The sequence below is a fragment of the Clupea harengus genome, chromosome 13, assembly GCF_900700415.2.
Source record: "Clupea harengus chromosome 13, Ch_v2.0.2, whole genome shotgun sequence".
NCBI classification, from domain to species: domain Eukaryota; kingdom Metazoa; phylum Chordata; class Actinopteri; order Clupeiformes; family Clupeidae; genus Clupea; species Clupea harengus.
In genome coordinates this window covers 21,062,939-21,085,199 of record NC_045164.1, presented here as the reverse complement: position 1 = coordinate 21,085,199, position 22,261 = coordinate 21,062,939, and the positions used below count along the sequence as shown (strand labels likewise).

At 45.3% G+C, this 22,261-nt stretch overlaps 2 protein-coding genes across 6 annotated transcripts in view; one reads left to right on the top strand and one right to left on the bottom strand.

The window, feature by feature from the left end:
• The window catches only part of LOC105897404 (synapse differentiation-inducing gene protein 1), a 32,861-nt gene extending 25,456 nt beyond the window's left edge, over positions 1–7,405 (bottom strand). The window contains exons 1-2 of the mRNA XM_012824332.3: positions 6,417–7,405; positions 662–1,324 (exon numbers count right to left, since the gene is read on the bottom strand). Coding sequence (XP_012679786.1) covers positions 662–1,222 — 561 coding nt within the window. The 5' untranslated portion in view covers positions 1,223–1,324; positions 6,417–7,405. The remainder of the gene's footprint in view (positions 1–661; positions 1,325–6,416) is intronic.
• Positions 7,406–8,895: 1,490 nt separating this feature from the next.
• The window catches only part of LOC105897402 (cullin-9), a 54,384-nt gene continuing 41,018 nt past the window's right edge, over positions 8,896–22,261 (top strand). For all 5 annotated transcript variants that reach the window (XM_031579455.2, XM_031579454.2, XM_031579453.2 and 2 more), the window contains exons 1-3: positions 8,896–9,106; positions 12,225–12,893; positions 21,509–21,663. In XM_031579455.2, coding sequence (XP_031435315.1) covers positions 12,230–12,893; positions 21,509–21,663 — 819 coding nt within the window. In that variant the 5' untranslated portion in view covers positions 8,896–9,106; positions 12,225–12,229. The remainder of the gene's footprint in view (positions 9,107–12,224; positions 12,894–21,508; positions 21,664–22,261) is intronic.

Sequence of the window (22,261 nt, the reverse complement as noted above, 5' to 3'; positions counted from 1 at the left end):
CACTTCGCAGGACACATGGACACAGGACATGGCACACAGATGATGAGCAAATCTTAAATCCTTCCTCCCCCTCATAGCTGTGTGAATCTCTGTGACCTCTACTACACACAGAATATACGAGGTAAAAATCTGCATCATTACAGTGTTCTTGTTACACAGTAATTATGCAGTGAAGCACAGTGCATATAGTTACTATGCAGATGATAAAATGCCTTCCACTCCATTGGTCTAAGACAGATGGTCCTGTGGTTAGGAAGATGACTTTGATTACTGTAGACAACTATTGTTCTCCACACTATTTACAAAATCTGTTGTTGGTGGCTGGGCAATTTCATTTGATTTTTTTAACATGGTTTATTATATGATATGATTATATGATATATTGAAAGGTAATTTATGTCAGCTTGACTTGAGACTGAGTGCCGTGAAGCTCGTTGCTAGTAGCCATCTATTGTTCTCTGTTGTTGCATGGTTTGTCATTTACTCTGCTTATAATCTTGAATAAAAATATCCGCCAAAAAGGAAAAGTACAGTAAATGAGCCACTTGGTAGTACACTTATGCATCAAGTCAGGGAATCTGTGGCATGATCTGCTTTAGATCGCCTTAGATGGATAGGAAAGGCCTCTGTTCTTCATGTGAATGTGTTTGTTGTGGCTTACCTCAAGCTCCTGAAAGTCGTCGTCGTCGTCCATGTCGTAGGACAGCGTCTGGATCTTGCCATCCTCCATGGAGAGATCCAGGAACTTCCCGTCTGCAAACACGAGCCCGTCCTTGGTTACTGTAGTGGTGGAGGAGGCGGGCGATAGGTCCTCAATGAAGGTGGTCTCGCAGCAGTCCCCGCCCGCCGCTGCCTCGCCCCAGGCCCGCAGCACGCTCTCCGAGCACACGATGAGGTTGGGTCGGAACCGCGGGTCCACGCCCTGCTGCAGAGCGCTGGGGTTCAGCAGCTGTGGGGGGGGGCCTGCCCCCCCTACCCCACCCACACAGGACACCTGCTGAGGGGACAGGTTCACCACCACGTGGCCCTGATACTGGGGGCCCGAGTACACAGACACCACCCCTTCTTTGGTCTCCACCCTCAGGCTGTGGGTGTTGATGAGGCCGTTCTGTTTGCAGCAGCCCGAGCCTGGATCCACTCTCCCCGATGGCGAGGCTCTCCTCTGGGTAGAGGCCTCTCTGTCCTCCCCTGACCTTGGCTCTGACCCCAGCTGGCCCTCCATCCTCAGGCGACTGAGCGCTGTGCTCAGGCGAGACGGCTCTCCGCTCAGACCTTCACCTCACTGCAGGCTGCTGGAGGCCCTGACAAGGCTGGAGTCATCCTCCTGGAGAGACACAACAATATCAAGGTTCTTAGGATTATTTGCACACAAGAACCCTCAGATGTCAGAGGAGACACTACAGACTACAACATTGGGAAAAAGGGTATTTCTTTAATGTTCTATGCTGATAACCAAAGTGAGCCAGAAAGGTTCCACACAGAACCTTTGATTAGGGTTCTTAGCAGATTATGTTGGTTCCTCTACCAGGATCATTGAAGAATCCTTTTTCTCTTTGAGTGCATACTGGAGATCATGTCGAAGAGTATAAGGCAAATGTATGGATGCAATGCACAGAGGGCAGCTGTGGATGAAAGTACGCTGTACTCTGACTTGAATAAACCAACTCTATGAGCTGTATTATCTCTCTTGACTCTGTGCAGAGATCAGTAAATGCAGGAGTGGGTGATTCTGTGACTTCATGCCGCCCCTAACAGCACAGAGGATTATGGTGCAGAGAATCCGTTTCGTGTGTTTGTGTGTGTGTTTTTTTTTTTGTGTGTGTGTGTGTGTGTTTGTGTGTGTTTTGTGTGTTGTGTGTGTGTGTGTGTGTGTGTGTGTGTGTATGTGTGTGTGTTTGTGTGTTGTGCGTGTGCGTGTGTGTTTGTGTTCTGTTGTGTGTTGCCCAGGCTGTGTGCATGTCTCTGAAGCCATGGGTGTCATTCATGTGTTTGGACACTTTGGGTGTGAAATTGCATGAAACCAATCATGACATGCATTAGCGTGCGCTGCAATTACATTAATCAGTGAACAGGATGTGTCACACACTCTATATTACACTGCCCCATTATGGGCCATTACAGAGGGACAACAGTATTGATCATCTTGACTGATTCTGGCATTGTTTAGGGCTGCAGGTTGTTTCATTAAAGCAAACACCATCCTACAGCTATGTCAACATGTACCATAACTGTAACAACAGCTGGTGAGAAGTCAAAATGTCATGTATATATGGTTGTGTGTGTGTGTGAGTGTGAGTGTGCCTGTGGGAGTGTGCCTGTGTGAGTGTGAATGTGAATGTGTGTGTGGGCCTGTGTGTGTGTGTCTTCCCTCCCTCCATGACAACATTATAGGAGGCCGAAGGGACCCATCCAATCCCCAGTCTCTCTCACTCACTCTCTCCACTCCCCTTAGGATGTGGCAGTATTAGACCCTAAACACTCACACACACACACACACACACACACACACACACACACACACACACACACACACACACACACACACACACACACACACACACACACACACACACACACACACACACACACACACACACACACACACACACAGACACACACTTGTAATGCCCATACCCAAAAAGAACTATCTAGATGCTTGCATACTAAATAATTCAACTAAAATAATCTCAAACTCTCAGTTTTAACAACCATGTGAAAGCAATAAGCAATAACTAAATCTGTTTTTAACCATAAAAAAAAATAGGCAAACTCATGATAATATCAAAATACTATTTAGAGAGAGAAATCTGTTGGTAACACCTACTGTCAGAACTAAACTTGAAGCAGCTTTTGGCTGCAATGCTGCTCAGCTCTGGAACCAACCTCCTGATGACATGAAAGGTGCGCCAGTTTCAAATCTAGACTGTTATTTTAGCTTCCTTTTTAATCTTTTATTTTTGTATGTACTTTAAACTATTATAAAGTACTTTCCCTTTTTTATCTCTTATTTTTCTGTTCTTTTATCTGCTCATTTGTAAAGCACTTTGAATTACCAATGTGTATTAATTGTGCTATATAAATAAACTTTATTTTCTTTCCTCAGGCAGTAAGGCAGCTGAACGATAGTACATTACACCAGCCAGTTCCATGATCCATCACACTAACTGCAATACAACACTAACTATAACTGTGTATGTGCAGTCTTACGTCTTTATACTTGTTTTATGCTCTTACTTGACAGTCTGCTTTCCTACCCTGTTAAAAATGTACATAATGTAGAGGTGTTTGAAGCAATGTGTACGGAAGAATTTCAGTCTTTTTTGCCCATCTAAAAAGGTAAACAGTGATGCAATAAAGACCTAACTGAAGCCAGATACCAGGTGTATCCCCACTGCTTCTTCTCCTCTTCTCTCTCACTGATCACAGACCAGGTGTATCCCCACTGCTTCTTCTCCTCTTCTCCTCTTCTGTCTCACTGATCACAGACCAGGTGTATCACCACTGCCTCTTCTGCTCTTCTCTCTCACTGATCACAGACCTGAATATGGAGCAGAAGTAATCTGTGAGACTGTGCGTCACGTGCACATGCCATAGTTTTCCAGCGACAAGCTCACTCTGGCCCTAATCTGGCACGCATCTGGCCCTCATCTGGGTCTAATCTGGCCCTCATCTGGCCCACATCTGGGTCTAATCTGGCACGCATCTGGCCCTCATCTGGGTCTAATCTGGCACGCATCTGGCCCTCATCTGGGTCTAATCTGGCATGCATCTGGCCCTAATCTGGCAAGCATTTGGACTTGCTCTGGCACACCTCCGGCCCTAATCTGGTCCCTGATCTGGCACAGTTCCCGGGTTGGCTGTGCTCTGGACCCCCCCCCCCCCCCCCCCCCATATCCCCCTCCGCTGCTGTCCTGCTGTGTGGGCAGTCAGAGAGGACTCTGGCCCGCGTCCAAGCTCTGCACACCTCATTCTGCTCCGTTCAGCAGTCCAGTGTGCTTCTGATGCAGAATGTGACGTCAGCCAGAGCCCTGGGGGTCTAATGGACAACTAGAACACAGGTACTACTCCAGAACACATTCACTGCTAAAGCACACAGCCACTGCTATAGAACACAGCCACTGCTTCAGAACACAGCCACTGCTATAGAACACAGCCACTGCTATAGAACACAGCGACTGCTATAGAACACAGCCACTGCTATAGAACATAGCGACTGCTCCAGAACACAGCCACTGCTATAGAACACAGCGACTGCTCTAGAACACAACCACTGCTATAGAACACAGCCACTGCTAAAGCACACAGCCACTGCTACAGAACACAGCCACTGCTCCAGAACACAGCCACTGCTAAAGCACACAGCCACTGCTAAAGCACACAGCCACTGCTATAGAACACAGCCACTGCTTCAGAACACAGCCACTGCTCTAGAACACAGCCACTGCTATAGAACACAGCGACTGCTTCATGTGCAAATATGCAGTAAAATGCCATGGGCGTAGGATGCCCAATACAGCCACTGCTCTGTGGTCAGCTGTCCGTGACCAATTAGACGGATCAGTGATTGGGAAAGGGTAGAAGGGACTATTTGGCCACGGTTCAAAGGCCTCGTGAGCCAAAGCCTTGACCTTCTATTGTTTTGTTGAAAAGGTTCCAGGCAAGTCATAAGACGGCAATTCTGTGGCACAGAAGACGTATCTCTCTTCCTCTCTAGAATAGAGGATGGCTAGATTAGAAGTCAGGGTCTGACAATGAAGACACCCTTGAAAAGCTGCACAACCATTTAGGCACTGTGCTTAAAGCTGCTGCAAGCGATGTGTGCCTAAACCTGAAAACACAACTGTAGAAAGTAAATCATAGATCGGGACTTTCACTTCAGTATGTTTTATCTCTGACAAGCTAAAATGAGTTCCTTCACCTACCTTGTCTTCTCTGCTGATACATCATTTTGTTTTGTTTACCAATTGTTTAAAAAGCCACCATGCACATCAAAGTGTTTGGACATCATAGTGTGTGACAAGATTTTCATCAGATGCCTTTTATTTAACTGAATTAATGGAATGGTTGGTTTATCCCCAAGAATAAGATACAGCACACATAACAAACATATTGTCGTGAATGATCACACTTACTGGCACAACAAAGGTGCTATTTAAATGGCTCCTTTTGTGTTGATGCATTTTCATCCATACCTCCTACACACAAATCAGCAGTGAGTGTAATTTGTCACTATTTCATAAGGTAGCATCATAACTAAACTCTGTTTCTGGGTTAGTCCGGAGGCAAGTTAAGTAAGCCTAGGTGAGCTTCGCCTCTGAAACACTGTAGAGACGTGTGTTGAGGAAAGCCCCCAGATAGCATCCCTACCTCCCGGAGAATTTTGAAGGAACTCCGGGCTTTTAGTCTTTTCTGTTCCGTTGTCCGAGTCTTTTCTTATCATGTAGCCTTCGGTCATTATTGTGAAATGTCTTTCCTAATGTAATTCAACAGATTTTGCCTGAAGGTCAATACATTGTCCACGGTGTATTTATACAAAACATGTTATTTGCCACACCACAGGCATAGGCTACTGCATAACATCGAAAAGACTCGACAAAAAAAATGTCAGTAGAAAAAAATCGAAACTGCGTTTTAGTTTGATTTACCTTCTAAGTTGTAGGCATTTTGTCTCTAAAGCAATATATGATAATCAGGCCGTAGTCCTACTTCGTATGTATAGCCTTGCTCGGCCGCTTGCCTGCACACTGCCAAGTTGTTAAAAGTTTAAACATCGGCTATACACAAGCTTACCTCTTACAGGTTACTGATTCTGCATTCGGGACACGAAAGTTACTGATCGCCTGCCAAATTAGTTACAAATGGGGTACAACCGAATGGTTCGCATGTGAGACGTCCAGAGCGAGGAGATAGAGAGCTATCCATGGTGCTTCAGCGAACCGACAGCAAATCCGATGCGTGGGGTCGGAAATGCTAACACAAATTTGGCTTATAGAGAAAAAATATGTCGATATCTGCAGAACATAAAAAGGCCTAACAATTAAAAAAAAATAACTTGTGTAACCTAAATGATCATGTGGTCAGATAACATTGACATTAAAATAAAGGTTCGCCTTTGGGCTGTATGAACATCTTGAAATGATAGGCTATCAATTGAGACAGCCAAACGTATGGCATTGTGTATGCCTTCTGCTTTCCGCAGTGCTCTCAAACAACGGCAAATCGTTCAACAAATGCACGGCTGGTTCTGAAAAAAAGGGAGCAATGCAACCCTCTTCTACACTGATCAGAAATGCACAATCAAGTGATCTGTTATGCAGCTTCACATGGGGTGCTTAATTCCCTGATGTCATCTTGGTGCATCACTCATTTGCTCTAAGTTCGTGATCTGACTAGTAAGGTAAGACAACTGCACTTACCTTCCAAGGTGAAAGAGCGTTATGCGGCGAACAGATCCTGAGAGAAACATAGGTGGGATTGCGGTTCTCAAGGTCTGCACCACATCCCCAACACATTCTCACCACTGTTATCCGCACCACTGTCAAAGCTGTGATGTGATGACGCTCAAGTATGATGTGTCCGCTTTAATCTTTGGATAGTGCCATTTTCATGTATAAGTCTGTTTGGGAAGGAACCCGTTCGCGCCGCAGAATGACTTCCCCCTCGTTCACGACTGCTGTGTAGGACATTTGAGTCTCGCTCTCCGTTATTGTAGTGGATCCAACCACGCTGCACATAGCAAAAGATACACTGTTTGTGCACGCGTGTGTGTGTGTGCGCGCGCGCGCGCGCAGGAGTGTTCTGTGTGTGTGTGATTAGAGTGAGCGTACCCAGGCGCGTGTGGATCTTTGTGGGTACTGTTTACCGTGGGAGTATGTCACCTATTGTGTGTCAAGCAGTCAGGATACTCGTACCGACTCCATTTGAGTAATTTTACACAAGTTTAAATCGCCTATATTTTCAGTAGGCGATCTATGCAGCAACGACAATTTCAGCAGCGTTGTGTTTGTGCTTTACCTATCTAGTTGAATGATGATTCTCTCTATTTTAATTCTGTCACGCTGGCTAAACAGTCACCCCATGCCTTCATTTCTGACAGTCTAGTGAAGCCATGAATTCAAAGAGCCTCATACGTGCCTAATTTCGGTCAGCAAGGCTGTGCGCTGATTTATTTGACAGTGCAGTCAGCATCGTGCACTACTTGTGTAATACTGTCCCCGTGTGTGCATGTGATAGAGCGTCTATCATATTGTTGAGTTTGTTGATATGTTTTGAAATGTTGCATATCTCCACTATCTTGGTGGCGTAACTCACATATCGATATGATATGTTAATGAACTCAGAGTGTTCTCCTTTGATAGTAGATATTTTCTAATAAGGGTTAAAGATTCCAAGTGCCTCACTCTTTGACTTTCTATGTCATTGCACCTGTTGTTAAGAAACAACAAAGAACATGCCAGGGGTGGAAAGGTTACTTTTGAAATTGTATTGGTTACAGATTACTAGTTACCCTGTTAAAAATGTAATAAGTAATGTAACTATTTTAACAATTTCATCAAAGTAATGTAACTTACTACTTTTTGATTAGCAGACGAAAGGCGATGCAAATCCAAACCAGAGAATCATTCAAAAACAAAGCTCAAAATCTTGAGTCTGTTTAGATGGCACAAAGATTCAGAGCAAAAGAAGGAATGAATTTTCTACATATAAGCTTTTACTGAAAAAACCATCAGATGTAACCCCTTTGTAATCACCAACATGTTGATGAGTAACTGTAATTTAAATACATATTTTTGTAATTTTATTTCATAACTGTAACAGACAACAACTACATTACATTTTAATGTAACTCCATTACATGTAACTAGTTACTCCCCAATCCTGAGGACTGCTTACATCCAGTTATTTAAAATACTCCCCACACAACATGGATCCCATGGACTGGAGAAGAATTAACCCTTATTAAATGCAGTTATTAATAAGAACAATTTACTACGAAAGAACACGACGGACATACTTGTCCACAAAGCTGGCTTGTCCATCTGTGCACATGCCATCACCAAAAGCCATCTAGACAGAAAGGGACTTCAATGTAGAAAAGTATAATTTGTATAGGTGAGTAATACACCATCAAGTAGGCAAACAGATTGTCCATATGTACTGATGCGACTCCAGTGAACAATAAAAGATAAATAAAGACTACTTTAAGTCTACGTTACTCATAGAAGATTGCTGGATCTATATAGTATGTAAAGCTGTGTGTGTGTGTGGGTGTAGACATTTTCTGACTGTCTTTCACTTGGGGCAGATGAAAGTACTTTCTCTCCACACACACACACGTCTTGTTCATTGCAGTAACATCAGTACATATGTCTACTTGAGGATGTTGATAGTAGGCCTATCTGATTTAGATGAAGTTTTGTACTCATATTTGTTTGAATATGGGTTTGGGGTTTTTATATTTGTTTGATGACTTCTGAGATAATTTTTACTGCACAAGGTGTTCAACAATGCATACCCATTCTATTTTGAGGCCTATCTGTAGCCTGTTTCACACAAGTGTAAGCTTTCCATTTTCATCAGGTAGGCGACAATCATTGCCTGCGGCCAAGCAGTCTTAGAGCTGGGCGTAACACTTTTGACAGAGCACCAGACCATAGCTGTATATTTGTTTAGTAGTGTAAATATGAGACATTTGCATAAAAAAGTAGGTAGGGATATCTATATGAAACATTGGAAATTAATGTAAAAGGGGATGTTTGCCTAATTACAGTGCTGTTAACAGATTCATAATATTGATTGACCACTCCAAAGCGTTATAAAGCTAGTTATAGGACATGTAAACCACTTCACTCGAGCAAGTCCTCGGATCCTTAGCGATAGAGGGCACTATGTAACATTACACAATTTGCTACGCTAGTCAACCCAGGAGAAAGTCTGTCCGAAGAAGAAGAACGGAATTCCTACCTGTCACAGGGAGGGCTCTACTTACTGAAAGACGGCTAACAAAACATTTTCAGGCTGGGAAACGATACTGTACCACGCAGAAGGAAACTCACTCAGTTGAGGAGAGAAACGGCGAAGAAGGGGAAACCCTGTAAAGCTGGAGGTAAGTTATTTTTTCCCACATGTTTAGGGGATTTTAGGCCGCACCTTTTCCGAACAACTCGTTCGTCGTTTAGCGTGCTAGCTGGGATAACTATCACTTTCAAATAACCCACTGCTACTCAACATTAGCTATCTAACCAGCTAGCTAGCGTTGCAACGTTAACGTTAGCTGTCTAACGTTACGTTTTGAGAATTGTCAAACATTGAACATCGGGTCGAGTTAGTTTTGGTTGGCAACCGATCAACTTTTACTTGAGTTTGCTTGCCTGTGTGTCTGTAAATAGCTAAGTTTGACCCGAAATGCCCTGAGTCGCAGTGACAGCGCAGCGCAATTTACTAGCTTACTAGCTAACTAGCTACCCAAGTTAAAAGCCCACTACTGTACTGTAGCTAGTAAGCTTTAGCTAAGTTAGCCATCTGGCATTATCTCCCAGTGCTGTGTTCGTTAGCTAGCTATCGGTAGTATCCTAGCTGGTGTTTGCTAAAGGCTAACACAAGCCAGATTTTAAGGAAGTTTGGTTTGTCTGATGCAACCAAGAGTTAGTCAGGGCACATGTCATACTGGAAAAATACTTTCAAATGTGACGCTGTATATGCAAACCAACATGCTGCCTTATTTATATTTTAGATATAACTATATTTATTGGCCATTTCGCTTCAACCAAAGACTGATGTTATCACCAGATTGATAAGGTGAGACGTAAGGTAGCCAGCCAGCTAGCTTGCTAGTAAGATAGCTAGCTAATGATCTTACTTGGCTCGCTTGATCTGGTGGAGCAGTTAGCTGGAGACCCAACCAAGTGACAGCGAAGATAACTCGTTAGGTCCTCTGTCAACATACCAAAGTGTTTTGAAAAACCTGTGACTAATATTCAGCATGCCACAAATTAAACCAGACAGCAGTGACATGTTTCGTTGCATTAATTAACATGTGACTAACGTCATCGGGTCCACTAACCTATGCAGTCAATTAGGTATCTATCGTTTGAGTTATCAGTGGCTGTTAGATGTGGACCTAAACTAGTTTGTGTCGGTCAAAATGAAAGCAAAATACAAGTGATTCATGGTCTTCGCTGGTCAGTGGTATTGATTTCGAAAATACATCAGAGTGGTTTGGAGTTTAACTCCAGAATGTAATTACACTTGATGTATAGGCTTGTTTTTATCATGCTACTGCTCTGCTCCGTAGTAGTGTTTTGCTTGAATGTTGTCATTCTGTCCATAGTAATGTAAGTTAAAATGTTCCGCCCCATTTTGCACTTTCTGTTTCTTCATTGCTCACCATGAATGATGGGCCCTCTCCATCTCGGTTTCTCTTTCTCCTCGCCTGTCTACTCTGCTTCTTCCTCATCTCTCCTCTCTCTCACACACACATTCTCTTACTCTATCACCTTAAATTTTCACTCCCATGTTCTTCTTCACATTTTCATTCACTCACTTTCTCATCCTCTCTCTCTCTAATAACCTCTCTTACCGCCTCACCCCCTTCCTCGTTAGTCACTCAGTCACACAGCACTGCGAAGCTTATGCAGTCACACTATTGCTCATTGATTACGTTTTCTTGATCTTTGTTTTCTTTATTCCACACTTTTTGTTTGGCGGTGCTTCTGCTCCAAGTGTTTTTGAGGTATCTACACCGCTCCAACTCTTGACACGCTCGTCCCAATCCTATGTAGTGCTCTGGTAAAAATGGTTACTTGTGATCCATGTTTAGCCAAAGCATGCTTCAGCGTTACCTATCTATTATACCTGTGGACAATACACAAGTTGCCTCTCAATCTTAGTTATCGATCTGAGGAGAGACCGCGCTGATGGTCTGTCATTTTGAAGTTTTAAGAAACACCACTGTTAACGTTAGTTCAAAGAGCCCAGTTTTTTTATCTCGGTTTTGTCCGAAAAGCATTCATTGTGGAAAAAGATTAACCTCTGGTACACACTGCCTGATTCTTTAACACTTTAAGATTCTCCACTGTGACGGCCAAGTTTGAAATTGTAAGCTATAGGCCTAGTAACATTATTATAACATTAAAAATGTACCCACTGCTGATTGATTGGTCCCTTCTTAAAAAGACTTACAAGTTCTGCCTGAGAACTGAACTGGGAGCGAAGCCACATTAGAAGCTGGTAGATAGACTCCCAGTGCTCCATAGTGTGGGATCAATTTAGTGACAGAAAGATTTTGAGCTCGTGAAATGATGTTCACATGTGTAATAAAGTTTTGCAGCTGTAGAAATATATGTGTGAAAGGGCCATTCACAGCAATTCTACAATGAGTCCGTTTGTGATATTTCCATTAGTCAACTGGAAGGCTAGAAACGTGATGTTCGTCTACATCTCTCTGACACACAGATAACCCTAACTCTAATCGTATCTTCTGCTTTTTATTCCATGTTTGTTTGATGTTTAAAGATTGTAAGGCTTTTCTCTACCTATATAGGCCCACCACCACTAGTTGTTGCTTTCTTAGAGGGAATACATTTTAGGGTGCGGGACGGGTCCCATTTCTCGTTTTAGTACCTGTAGTACCTAGAAACCTGTAAGAGTAGAATAAAACTGTAGTCTTCTAATATGCTTTGCTATACTCAGTGACATTGACCTTGAGGATTTCGGAGCAAGTATTCTAAGTAGCCTATAATTGACATTCTTTACACTTAAAGCCGCAGTAAGGAGTTTTGATCTAAAACTAGCGAGTTCACTAGCTAAAAGGCATTTAAAAACCTTGCAAACAACAGACCAGTTGGCAATTTATTTCGGCAATGTTGTACAGTCAAAGCTTTTCTTGCGGCGTGTTCCGTCCCGGAACACAGAACTACATAGTTCCCTTCCTGGATGACTAGTGGGAATGACAGGTGTCTTTATCTGTCCTTCACATGAACATGCCATCAAAATCATATACCATTTGGAGATGATGTCAAAACTAGCAGCTCATAAAGACCTACCTCAAAAGGATGGGTTGAATTTGGTAACAATTTAAACACTTTTTTTTTGCCTTGATCTGTGTAAGTTATGTAGCTTATTGCACACAATAGATGAAGACTGTTGACTCTGTCTTATTTATCCTGAAGCCTACTGTGTGCTGCATGCTCATGTGTACCTTGTCCCTGTCTCCATCTGAGCAGCTACCATGGTGGGCGAGCGCCGCAATGGGAACCTGTTGGTTCAGCTGGGTCCGAGGCAGCAGGCCTACCCTGAGGAGCTGATCCGACAGCGGCGGACCCACGATGGCCAGACGGAGTACCTGATTCGCTGGACCCTGCTGGCCGTGGAGGACGGGACCGGCACGGGCGGGGCCGAGGTGGCCGGCAGCGTGAGCAGCGGGTCCGGGGCGGGCGGCTCTGGGGGCTCCACGTCGGGCGAGAGCAAGGCGGAGAGCATCCTGATGTGGATGTCCACAGAGGATGTGTACGCCAACTGCCCCACGCTGCTGGGCAAACGCAAAGCCCCCGCGCAGGAGGAGGAGGAGAGTCCCAGCAGCAGTGGGGGCGGAGGGGGCTCCTTCCGCCCGCCCGACGTCACCTTCGACGAGGTGGAGCTTTCCGACATGAAGACAGACGTGGTGAACCTGGTGCGTCGCGCGCGCAAGCAGATGGCCAAGACGAGCGAGTTCGCCATCAGCCTGACCCACACCATTCACGTGCTCAGTGCCTACGCCAGCATCGGCTCGCTGGTCGGGGTCTTCAAGGAGACCGGCGCGCTCGACCTGCTCATGGAGCTGCTCTGCAACAAGGAGCGTCAGACCCGACGCAGCGCCGGCAAGATGCTCCGTGCCCTCGCCTCGCACGACGCAGGTACACCCCCGCCACAAGCATCATGGGATAGAAAGACATCCAGACACACACTGACACCTTAACTCTCACAGGCCACCCCAGACACACACTGACACCTTCACTCTCACACCCACCCCAGACACACACCGACACCTTCACTCTCACACCCACCCCAGACACACACTGACACCTTCACTGTCACAGCCCACCCCAGACACACACTGACACCTTCACTGTCACACCCACCCCAGACACACACTGACACCTTCACTGTCACAGGCCAGCCCAGACACACACTGACACCTTCACTGTCACAGGCCAGCCCAGACATTAAAGAGGGCAGTAGAGCTGTGGAGGTACAGATACTCAGTAGATTAAATACTGAGAAGCCAGTAATGCATGCACAAGTAATGTTAATCAATTAACCAATGCTTTAGTTAGATGTTTTAGTTGTTGAATTGCCATCATGGGTTTCAGACATGATGTGTATTACCGAACGCATGAGACTGATTTACGGCTGTTGCATGTTTGACACGTGCCTTTAACCATGAGATGATGGAGAGAAGTGAATTGATGATGATGATGATGATGATGATGGTGTGGTGGTATGTCTCTTGGGGCGGATGTAGGGCTGTGTAGCAGGTTTGTCATGTTTACTTTATATTTAGTCAGTCATCAGCAGACACACAGTATCACAAGAAACGGCATAGTTTATGTCATATTCATATTTTCATATTTCCTTTTGTAGAACTGAAATCTTAGATAAAAATACCAAGCAATAATGATATGCATCAAATCTAATAAGAATGAACTGGTCACTGGCCCATAGTGAGGTGATTCTTGTCATACACGCCAGCAACAGTATATATTTTTTTCTCTGGATATATTTTTTTTTTACTGCTAGAGAAGGACAGAGGACACAACGTTGCTGATGTATGTGTGAAATTTGAGTTATCAGAAATCTCTAGTAAATATCAAGAGTTGATTAATTGCTCCACAGGCTGTTATTGATCCAAGGCTTGTCTTGTGCCTTGCAGCTACCGCAAGCTCAGGCCCATTCAGGCAGTCAGTCAATGTGAAGAATGTCCACATAAGTAGCGTTGTACAAAACGAAACGTTGTGCACCACAAACATCGTGGACAAAAATCAATTTTCACAATTTCCAATCAATTCTGATTGCAGTGTGTGTTCATTCATGATTGATTGATTGAGGTTCTCGAGGTCACGGAGCTGCTCCTCCAGTAATATCTATGAGAGCGCAAACAAAACACTGTTTCTTAGCATCTGAAACGATTGAGTCCAGTGATTGGAGACATTTCCTCCACCACCCCAGACAATGCTGGGCTGACCATCCTCCCATCCCACTTTGCTATGTGTACACTAGTCTCCTCAGTGGTGCCTGTGTTCTCTGTGTGCGTGGAAGGAGCCTATGGGGAGAGTGGGTCTGAGAGCTCGGTGTGATATCTAATTCAGCTGACCATGCAGGCAGCTGTATAGACCAGGCGTAAGCAGTCTTATCTGTGAAAGGCCCATGTGACTGCAGCCTTCATTACTACTAAGCAGCATGGCATGTCGTTCCACTCTTCCAGTCTTTGAACCATTGATTGGGTTTATCAGGTGTGGTTGCGTTTTGCTTAAACTAAAACAGAAACCTCGACAGCCCTCTGTGGAGAAGAGCTGCTGGCAGACATTTTCCATCTGGAAGACTCCATTCAGTTTATGATGTTATTATTTCTTATCAGGGCAGTGGTTCCGCTGTAACCGTGTCAACAATCCGGGCTGGGCAAACTCACCCCGAGTTGCAGTGAGTTTTGGCTGCAGGGCTTCATTCCAAGGGGGGGTGGTGGTGGGGGTGGGTGGGGGTCACACCTGGTACAGCTAACCACTCAGCACCACCTCACCCTCACAGACAGGTTGGGGGTGTGGGGGTTTCCCCGAAGGCAGCTGATTTTGGCCATGGTCTGGCTTAGCTCTGGTGTGGATGTGGCACAGATGCTGGCTGGCTGGCTGGTCTGCATGTCTGTGGTTGGTCCAGCCCTGTGAGGATAAGATGTCCTCAGAGGTCAGCTGCTCTCCACTATAGCTGTGGGACTGAATGAATTACCATTGTCATTGAATAAATCCTACATAAACACACACACATAGATACACATACAAAAGGTTTCAACATTCAAACACTTTCACACACACACACACACACACACACACAGACACACACAAAAACTAGGGCTAGTGTGTACGGGGGTGGCAAGTGAATGCCCCATTTTGCTTGCCCAGTTCTGAGACACGGCGGCCCAGTATCAGTATCTGATCTATACGTAGATAATAAACTGACCTTTTTATATGTTTAAATAATGTATTTTACTTACTTCAAACTTAATTACTACATATTTTTGATATTAAACACTGACTTAAAAAAAACCTCACGTCACTTCTGCTTTACTATAACACAGAACCATTTCATATTTCACTTGCATGATGAAAAATGCATTCGTAATGATCTCGCCGATGTGGATATTTCATAATGGATCTCGCCTATGTCGATATTTCATAATGGATCTCGCCTATGTGGATATTTCATAACGGATGCACTCAATTCAATTGTAGTTCCCTTCATTGCTTAAATGAGCCCACATGAAAAAAAACGCATGCATGAGCTAACATTACTTTAGCGTGACGTGCGCAACGTCTGATGGTCTGACACTGAATTTCCATTCGTATTAATTTAATACATTTTATCAATTCAAGAAATTGGCTTCCGGTCCGCCAGGCAAGTAGGAATATTAAATAACTATCCCAAACACGGAATCTGCTTGTCCTGGGTGCCCGGGGCAAGCGATTTGTCCCCCCCTGGTGTGTGAGTATGTGTGAGAGTGCCAGTTTTCGAACGCCGCAGGTGATGATTTGGAGAGTTCTACTTTAAGGCAGTGCTTGTCTAGTGAAGACTCTCCGTTAAATGAATTACAGTTAGATGCTACTGTATGGCTGATTTAATTCAAATTTCCTAACTTGGCTGAATGTACACACACACACCCTCCCATAGCCTTGCAAGGTGAGGTATTATTAATCTAAGTAAACAAACTTGTGCACTGATTGTGCCTTATCGATCACCTCACCGAAAGTCACACTTAGGCTGCTTTCACACTTGTTTTGCTGGTCCAAACTTGAGTGCGGTTGTTCCCCCTGTCCCTGCTGTTTTTCTCTTCACATTGCATTATTAGGTTGCCACCCATGGTCTGTTTGTCACGTCACGTAACCAATGTGCAGCTTGTATTCACCAACGTCTCTGCAAACACAAACTAATCTCCTGATCCTCTCTTCTCTCCTCCCTCTCTTCCCCTCTGTGTGTGTGATTGTGTGTGTGTGTGCGCGCACCCTGTGCTTCCTCATACCTCCCTCTTCAGTCTGAAAGGCCCTTCTCTTCAAAAGCTTCCTGCTTGCTCTCTTTCTCTTTCTCCGTCTCTCTCTCTCTCTCTCTACCCGTCTCTCTCTTTCTACCCGTCTCTCCCTCACTCCCTCTCTCCATCTCGTGATGAGATGTTGGACGCACAGCAGGAAACAAGCCCAGAAACACAGAAAGAGAAGAGCACTTGAGCGGTGTGCTGTGTGCTGTGCGGCCTGAAGGCCGTTCCTCAGCAGTGCTATTCTGGCCACAGAGTTGAGGATTGGACGAGGCTGGCCAAACACGATGGGGGTGTCTGAAAAAAGGGAAACCATGGTGAAGGTGGCACTGTCAGTTTCACCCTCACGCTGTGAGATGGGCTAATGTTTTAATAATGGTCAACGATATCACATACTTATACTTCACCAATCCACATGAAACTTGGCGTGATTGTAGCCCCACATGGCTTTTACAGAAGTCTGTAGGTGGGTGTGACACTTTGTGCTAGCCCTGAGGTGTGGTACCGTTTTGGCAATAGCTCGACAACCGAATTTCTTTTTTTAACGAATTTTTCTATGGCAGGTTGACTACTAGGTGACTACTACATGACCCTTGCTCATTACGATTCTTTTGTGGATTAGTGTCACCTAGTGAATAACATCAATGCAGAAATGTAGTCCTTCACTAGCCAGTATCTTGTGACATAAAGGTTCAAACTTGAACCGCTGCATCTCTACCACATGCTTTGGACGCATGCCAAATTTTCTGAATTTTGTCCAAAGAATGTTGTAGAGATTTCGTACAGCTGGCACATTCCAATGTCCCAAGAGCCTCTTAAGCAAACATTTTGAAATTTGGTGCAAATTCATTAATGTAGCTTATTGCATCACGTGTTGATGTTGTTGGTGTGACTCCTGTAGGCAATCTACAGGTATTAACTATGTCACGTGAGCACAGGGTGGTTGAGCTGTGAGCTGCTTCTTGTTGTGTGCTCGGGAGTAGGAGGGCCCAGGAAGCTTTCATACCCAGGGGCCCTTGATTTCATAATCCGTCCTCATTCTCTCACTTTGTGTGGCACACCGTTTTGTGGTATGTCTAGTTAACGTTTATCGGTGCCTGCTGTGTTTTTGGCGGCGTGGATGTTAGCAAGTTTACTCGCAAGTTTTACAAACAGACGCTTTTACTGCCCCTTTAACCTGCAGTGACTGCAGGCTTTCACTGTGTGCAGGCCGACACTCACACATACACACACACACACACACACACACACACACACACACACACACACACACACGCACCTAATGCAGCTCATCAGTCCCTTCCTCCCTGGTTGGAACGAAATCTGCAGTCTCTGGACTCTGTTGGAGCTTTATGTGATTCATTTATAAAATCTCGAGCATTAAGTACAGAGTTATTAATCATTCAAGGGAAAGTATAACGATCATACTCCCAGCATGTTCTTTCCAACTATGTGAGGTTGGTCCGTTCATTTTGGTGCAGAAGACCAGGCACTGAACACAGTCACTGCATTTCTGCAAAAGAGGAACCAAAACTGGGGTGGAACGAGAAAAACACTTGAGACATTCTGTGGAACCGCACTCTTTGAGTTTCTTTTGGAGTAAGGTGGAACTGTGCTGAGTGCAGACAGGGTGTAGAAGAGTCGACCACCACTGAGTCGACCGAGTGCACCCCCCCCCCCCCCCCCACCCCCACATGCGTGCATACATGATTGACAGATACTTTGTTATCCTCATTGGTCAGTGTTAAAGTACATGACATGGGGCAGTTACCTTTCCGTTATCGGTATACTGTGCAACACCAGTGTGTGTGTTTGTGTGCTGAGCCTCATGGTGGGTTTTAGTTTGGTAAACTCATAAACTCATGGCATTCTCCTGAACTGAGAGGAATGTAGAGGGAGGGACCTGTTCGACCCGGTCGTTGCTTGTTCTGGAGAGGATCTTCGACTGGACTTGAGTTCAAACGGGTTATCAGTCTATGATTCACTCCACAGAGCTGAGTTTGAGTTTCCGTTACTGTTGGCCCTCTGCTGATTGGACTGTTTGTTTGCTGTAGTGGTCTCTAAGCAACCTTGATAACTGGTAGGGGAAAACACAGGGTGTGTGTGTGTTTGAGAGTTTTTCCCAAAGCCAGTCTGATAAACGGAATCACTTCCATATCACTGTCCCTCTGCTTTCACACTAGAGCTTTTGTGTGTGGACCGGGGTCTGCATGAGCTGATAGTTTGTTTTATTTCATTGATGTGAAAGCTGCGCACCAAGTGACAGTACCCGAGTCCTCCAGAAAATGGGGGTCTCCTTTAGTGCCCTGTAGCCCCTCCCTTAATACAACATAGCCCCTCCCTTAATACAACATAGGCCCTCCTGTAATGCACTATAGCCCCTCCCTTAGTGTAATGTAACCCCTCCCTTAGTGCAGTGTAGCCCCTCCCTCAATGCAAGGTAACCCCTCCCCTAATGCACTGTAGCCCCTCCCTTAATGCACAATAGCCCCTCCTTAATATATCGTAGCCCCTCCTTTTGTGCCATGTAGCCCCTCCCTTAATGCATATTAGCCCCTCCCACAATGCTCTGTAGCCCCTCCTTAATGCACTGTAGCCCCTCCTTAATGCCAGTTGTATTGGAGTAAAATGTTCTCGTGGTGTCTCCTGCTGCTAAATTCCCTGGTCCCTTTGTGCGACAAACACCATGCCACAGTGTCCCTCCTGTCACGTTTCTATGCTGTCGTGACGTCCCGTTAACAGTGTTTCTATGCTGTCTTGTAGCAGTCGTGACGTCCCGTTAACAGTATTGAAAACTGATGCCAGTAGTGGGGAGTAGTAGTAGTAGTAGTAGTAGTAGTAGTAGTAGTAGTAGTAGTAGTAGTAGTAGTAGTAGTAGTAGTAGTAGTAGTAGTAGTAGTAGTAGTAGTAGTAGTAGTAGTAGTAGTAGTAGTAGTAGTAGTAGTAGTAGTAGTAGTAGTAGTAGTAGTAGTAGTAGTAGTAGTAGTAGTAGTAGTAGTAGTAGTAGTAGTAGTAGTAGTAGTAGTAGTAGTAGTAGTAGTAGTAGTAGTAGTAGTAGTAGTAGTAGTAGTAGTAGTAGTAGTAGTAGTAGTAGTAGTAGTAGTAGTAGTAGTAGTAGTAGTAGTAGTAGTAGTAGTAGTAGTAGTAGTAGTAGTAGTAGTAGTAGTAGTAGTAGTAGTAGTAGTAGTAGTAGTAGTAAGTAGTAGTAGTAGTAGTAGTAGTAGTAGTAGTAGTAGTAGTAGTAGTAGTAGTAGTAGTAGTAGTAGTAGTAGTAGTAGTAGTAGTAGTAGTAGTAGTAGTAGTAGTAGTAGTAGTAGTAGTAGTAGTAGTTAGTAGTAGTAGTAGTAGTAGTAGTAGTAGTAGTAGGAGGAGGAGGAGGAGGAGGAGGAGGAGGAGGAGGAGGAGGAGGAGGAGGAGGAGGAGGAGGAGGTCATGGTGCTTTCAGTTCAAAGTTGTCAGTGTCAGTCGCTGCCATAAAGACATAGAAAGGTTCGAGTTTGAAGAAAGCGATATGCCTTCAAACTCTCTATGCAGGACCATCCCAGGCAGCTCTGTGTCGCTGTGTGATGAAGATGAAGTGGCAGCTTTAGCCCTGTGAGGAGTGAGTCAAGGGAACGCGGTTAAGTTGAGATGAACGTGGTGATAGCGGGCGACCGTTGAGATGGGATTATTTCACCATGACCTGCTGATTGGTTTTCACTGTCTGACTCACAGGGCCCACATAGCTTCGGCATGACCCGATGCACTTCCTGTCACATGATTCCTGTCGAGCTGCAGTCTGCTGACCACTTAGCTGCCACTGTGTGTGTGTGTGTGTGTGTGTCCAGCAATTCTCGTACTCCTGTGCTGTGTGCAGACCACGCATGGTGCCTCAAGTGGTGCATTGCTGTTTATTTGTTGTTGTATTGCTTCATATGTTGCTGCGTTGCTTCCTCTTGTTTTTACATATAAGGAGTCATATGTGCACAGGCGGTCAGGAGGTGCGAAGGAGGTATAAGAGAGTACTATATATGTGTGTGTGTGTGAGTGTGTGAGTGATCTAGTAGTCTTAAAGGCTGTCAGAGGAGGTCCAGCAGGCTGAAAATACTCCAGCGAACACGAGGCGCCTCCTCTGGCATGTGCCCCTCCAGCCTTGGCACAGTGCCAATGGGCAAACAGCCATCCCGTCATGACTCATTCTGTTCATCCCTTTCCTACTCCCCTCTCTGGCGCTCGCTCGCTCGCTCGCTCGCTCTCTGACCAAACATTTTCGGACATATCCCAGCATGCCCTATTCTCTTGTACCGATACAGATCTGCGTGCATTCTCTGCTTTCCTGTTGCTTCTGAGATCTGCTCCGTCCGTCTCGCCTCAGATATGTCCCAGAGTTCCCTCTTCTCCTGTCTCAAATCAATCCCAGAACTCCTTGCTCTGATCCCTCATGTATATCCCAGCATGCTCTCTTCTCTATTCTGGTCTCCCCTTAGAGATGTCCCATGTTGTCACTCTTGTGCTCTGTAAGACCTCATACATGTGTGGCTCTGTGTGTTATCTGCAGGGCTGGGTTGTGGTATGGAGTGGCCTGTTGGCCAACGACTGTTAGACCTCACAGGCAGGTCTGTGTGTTTTCTGCAGGTCTGCCTGTTATCTGCAGGTCTGGGTGTTATCTGCAGGGCTAGATTGTGGTATGGAGTGGGCTGTTGACTAATGGCTGTTGGCACATTAGCATGTGGCCTGATCAAACAGCCTAACTGCTTTTACTTCGTTGCACAGCGAAGAGTTGCGAAAGATGACTGCTCCCTGACTTGCTGTGTGTTTGCAAAAAAAAAAGGATTTCAACGGTTGCGGGGGTCAGCATTGCTCCACTGTGCTCCCCCGCTTGTCACAGTCTACTAGTCATCTAGTCTACTAGTCTATGCATAACTGGATAATGCACTATGTACAGTCATCTAATCTACACTTAGCTGGTGTGTGTGTGTGTGTGTGTTTGTGTGCGCCCACACATCTACACACACACACACACACACAGTCAAAGAGATTTCAACTCTGTGTTGATCAGTTTGATGTTTAAACATTTAGTATTGATCAGTGTGGTGTGTGTGTGGTCATAAACAGCAGCTCAGTGCTCAGCGTGTGTGTGTGTCTGTGTGCGTGCATGAGTGAGTGAGTGAGTGAGTGAGTGAGTGAATACCAGCGTGCGTGAGTGAGTGAACATCAGCGTAGTGCTGATCATCTCCTGTGTGTGTGTCCCTGCAGGTAGTCGGGCGTACGTGCTGTTGTCTCTGAGCCAGCAGGATGGCATTGAGCAGCACATGGACTTTGACAATCGCTTCACGCTGCTGGAGCTGTTCGCCGAGACCACCTCCTCCGAGGAGCACGGCATCTCCTTCGAGGGCATCCACCTGCCACAGGTACTTTACACACCTCACGCTCAACACACCTCCCACACAGCACAACTCATACCTAACACACGTCACGCTCAACACACCTACCACAGGTGTCTAACACACCTCACACTCGACACACCTACCACACAGCAAACCTTACGCTCAACACACCTACTACAGGTACCTAACCCACCTACCGCAGGTGACTAACACACCTCACCCTCAACACACCTACCGCAGGTGCCTACAGGTAGCCCTCCCCTCAGGGCCATGAGCCATTACTGTATTTACTGTGGACACCGGTCGGGGGAATCCACCTGCCACAGGTATTCAGAACACCTCCACACAGGGACCTTCACACAGAGTTCAGTGTCCCGCATAGACTCCCGTCCAGGTATATTAATGGCGACCCATGTTAGTATGTTTTTTTTTTTTCCATCAGCGATCTAGTGGCCAATCTCCCCTCGTTGTGCCCCTGCCTGTGCAATATAATGGAGCAGCCCCAGAGGTGTCCCCTTATGCACAGGCACTGGCACTCTTCTCTGAAATACCTAGAGAGATGAGGTGTTCTGATCAACAGTGCCGAGTTTTTTGTTTTGTTTATTTATTCATTTATTCCACT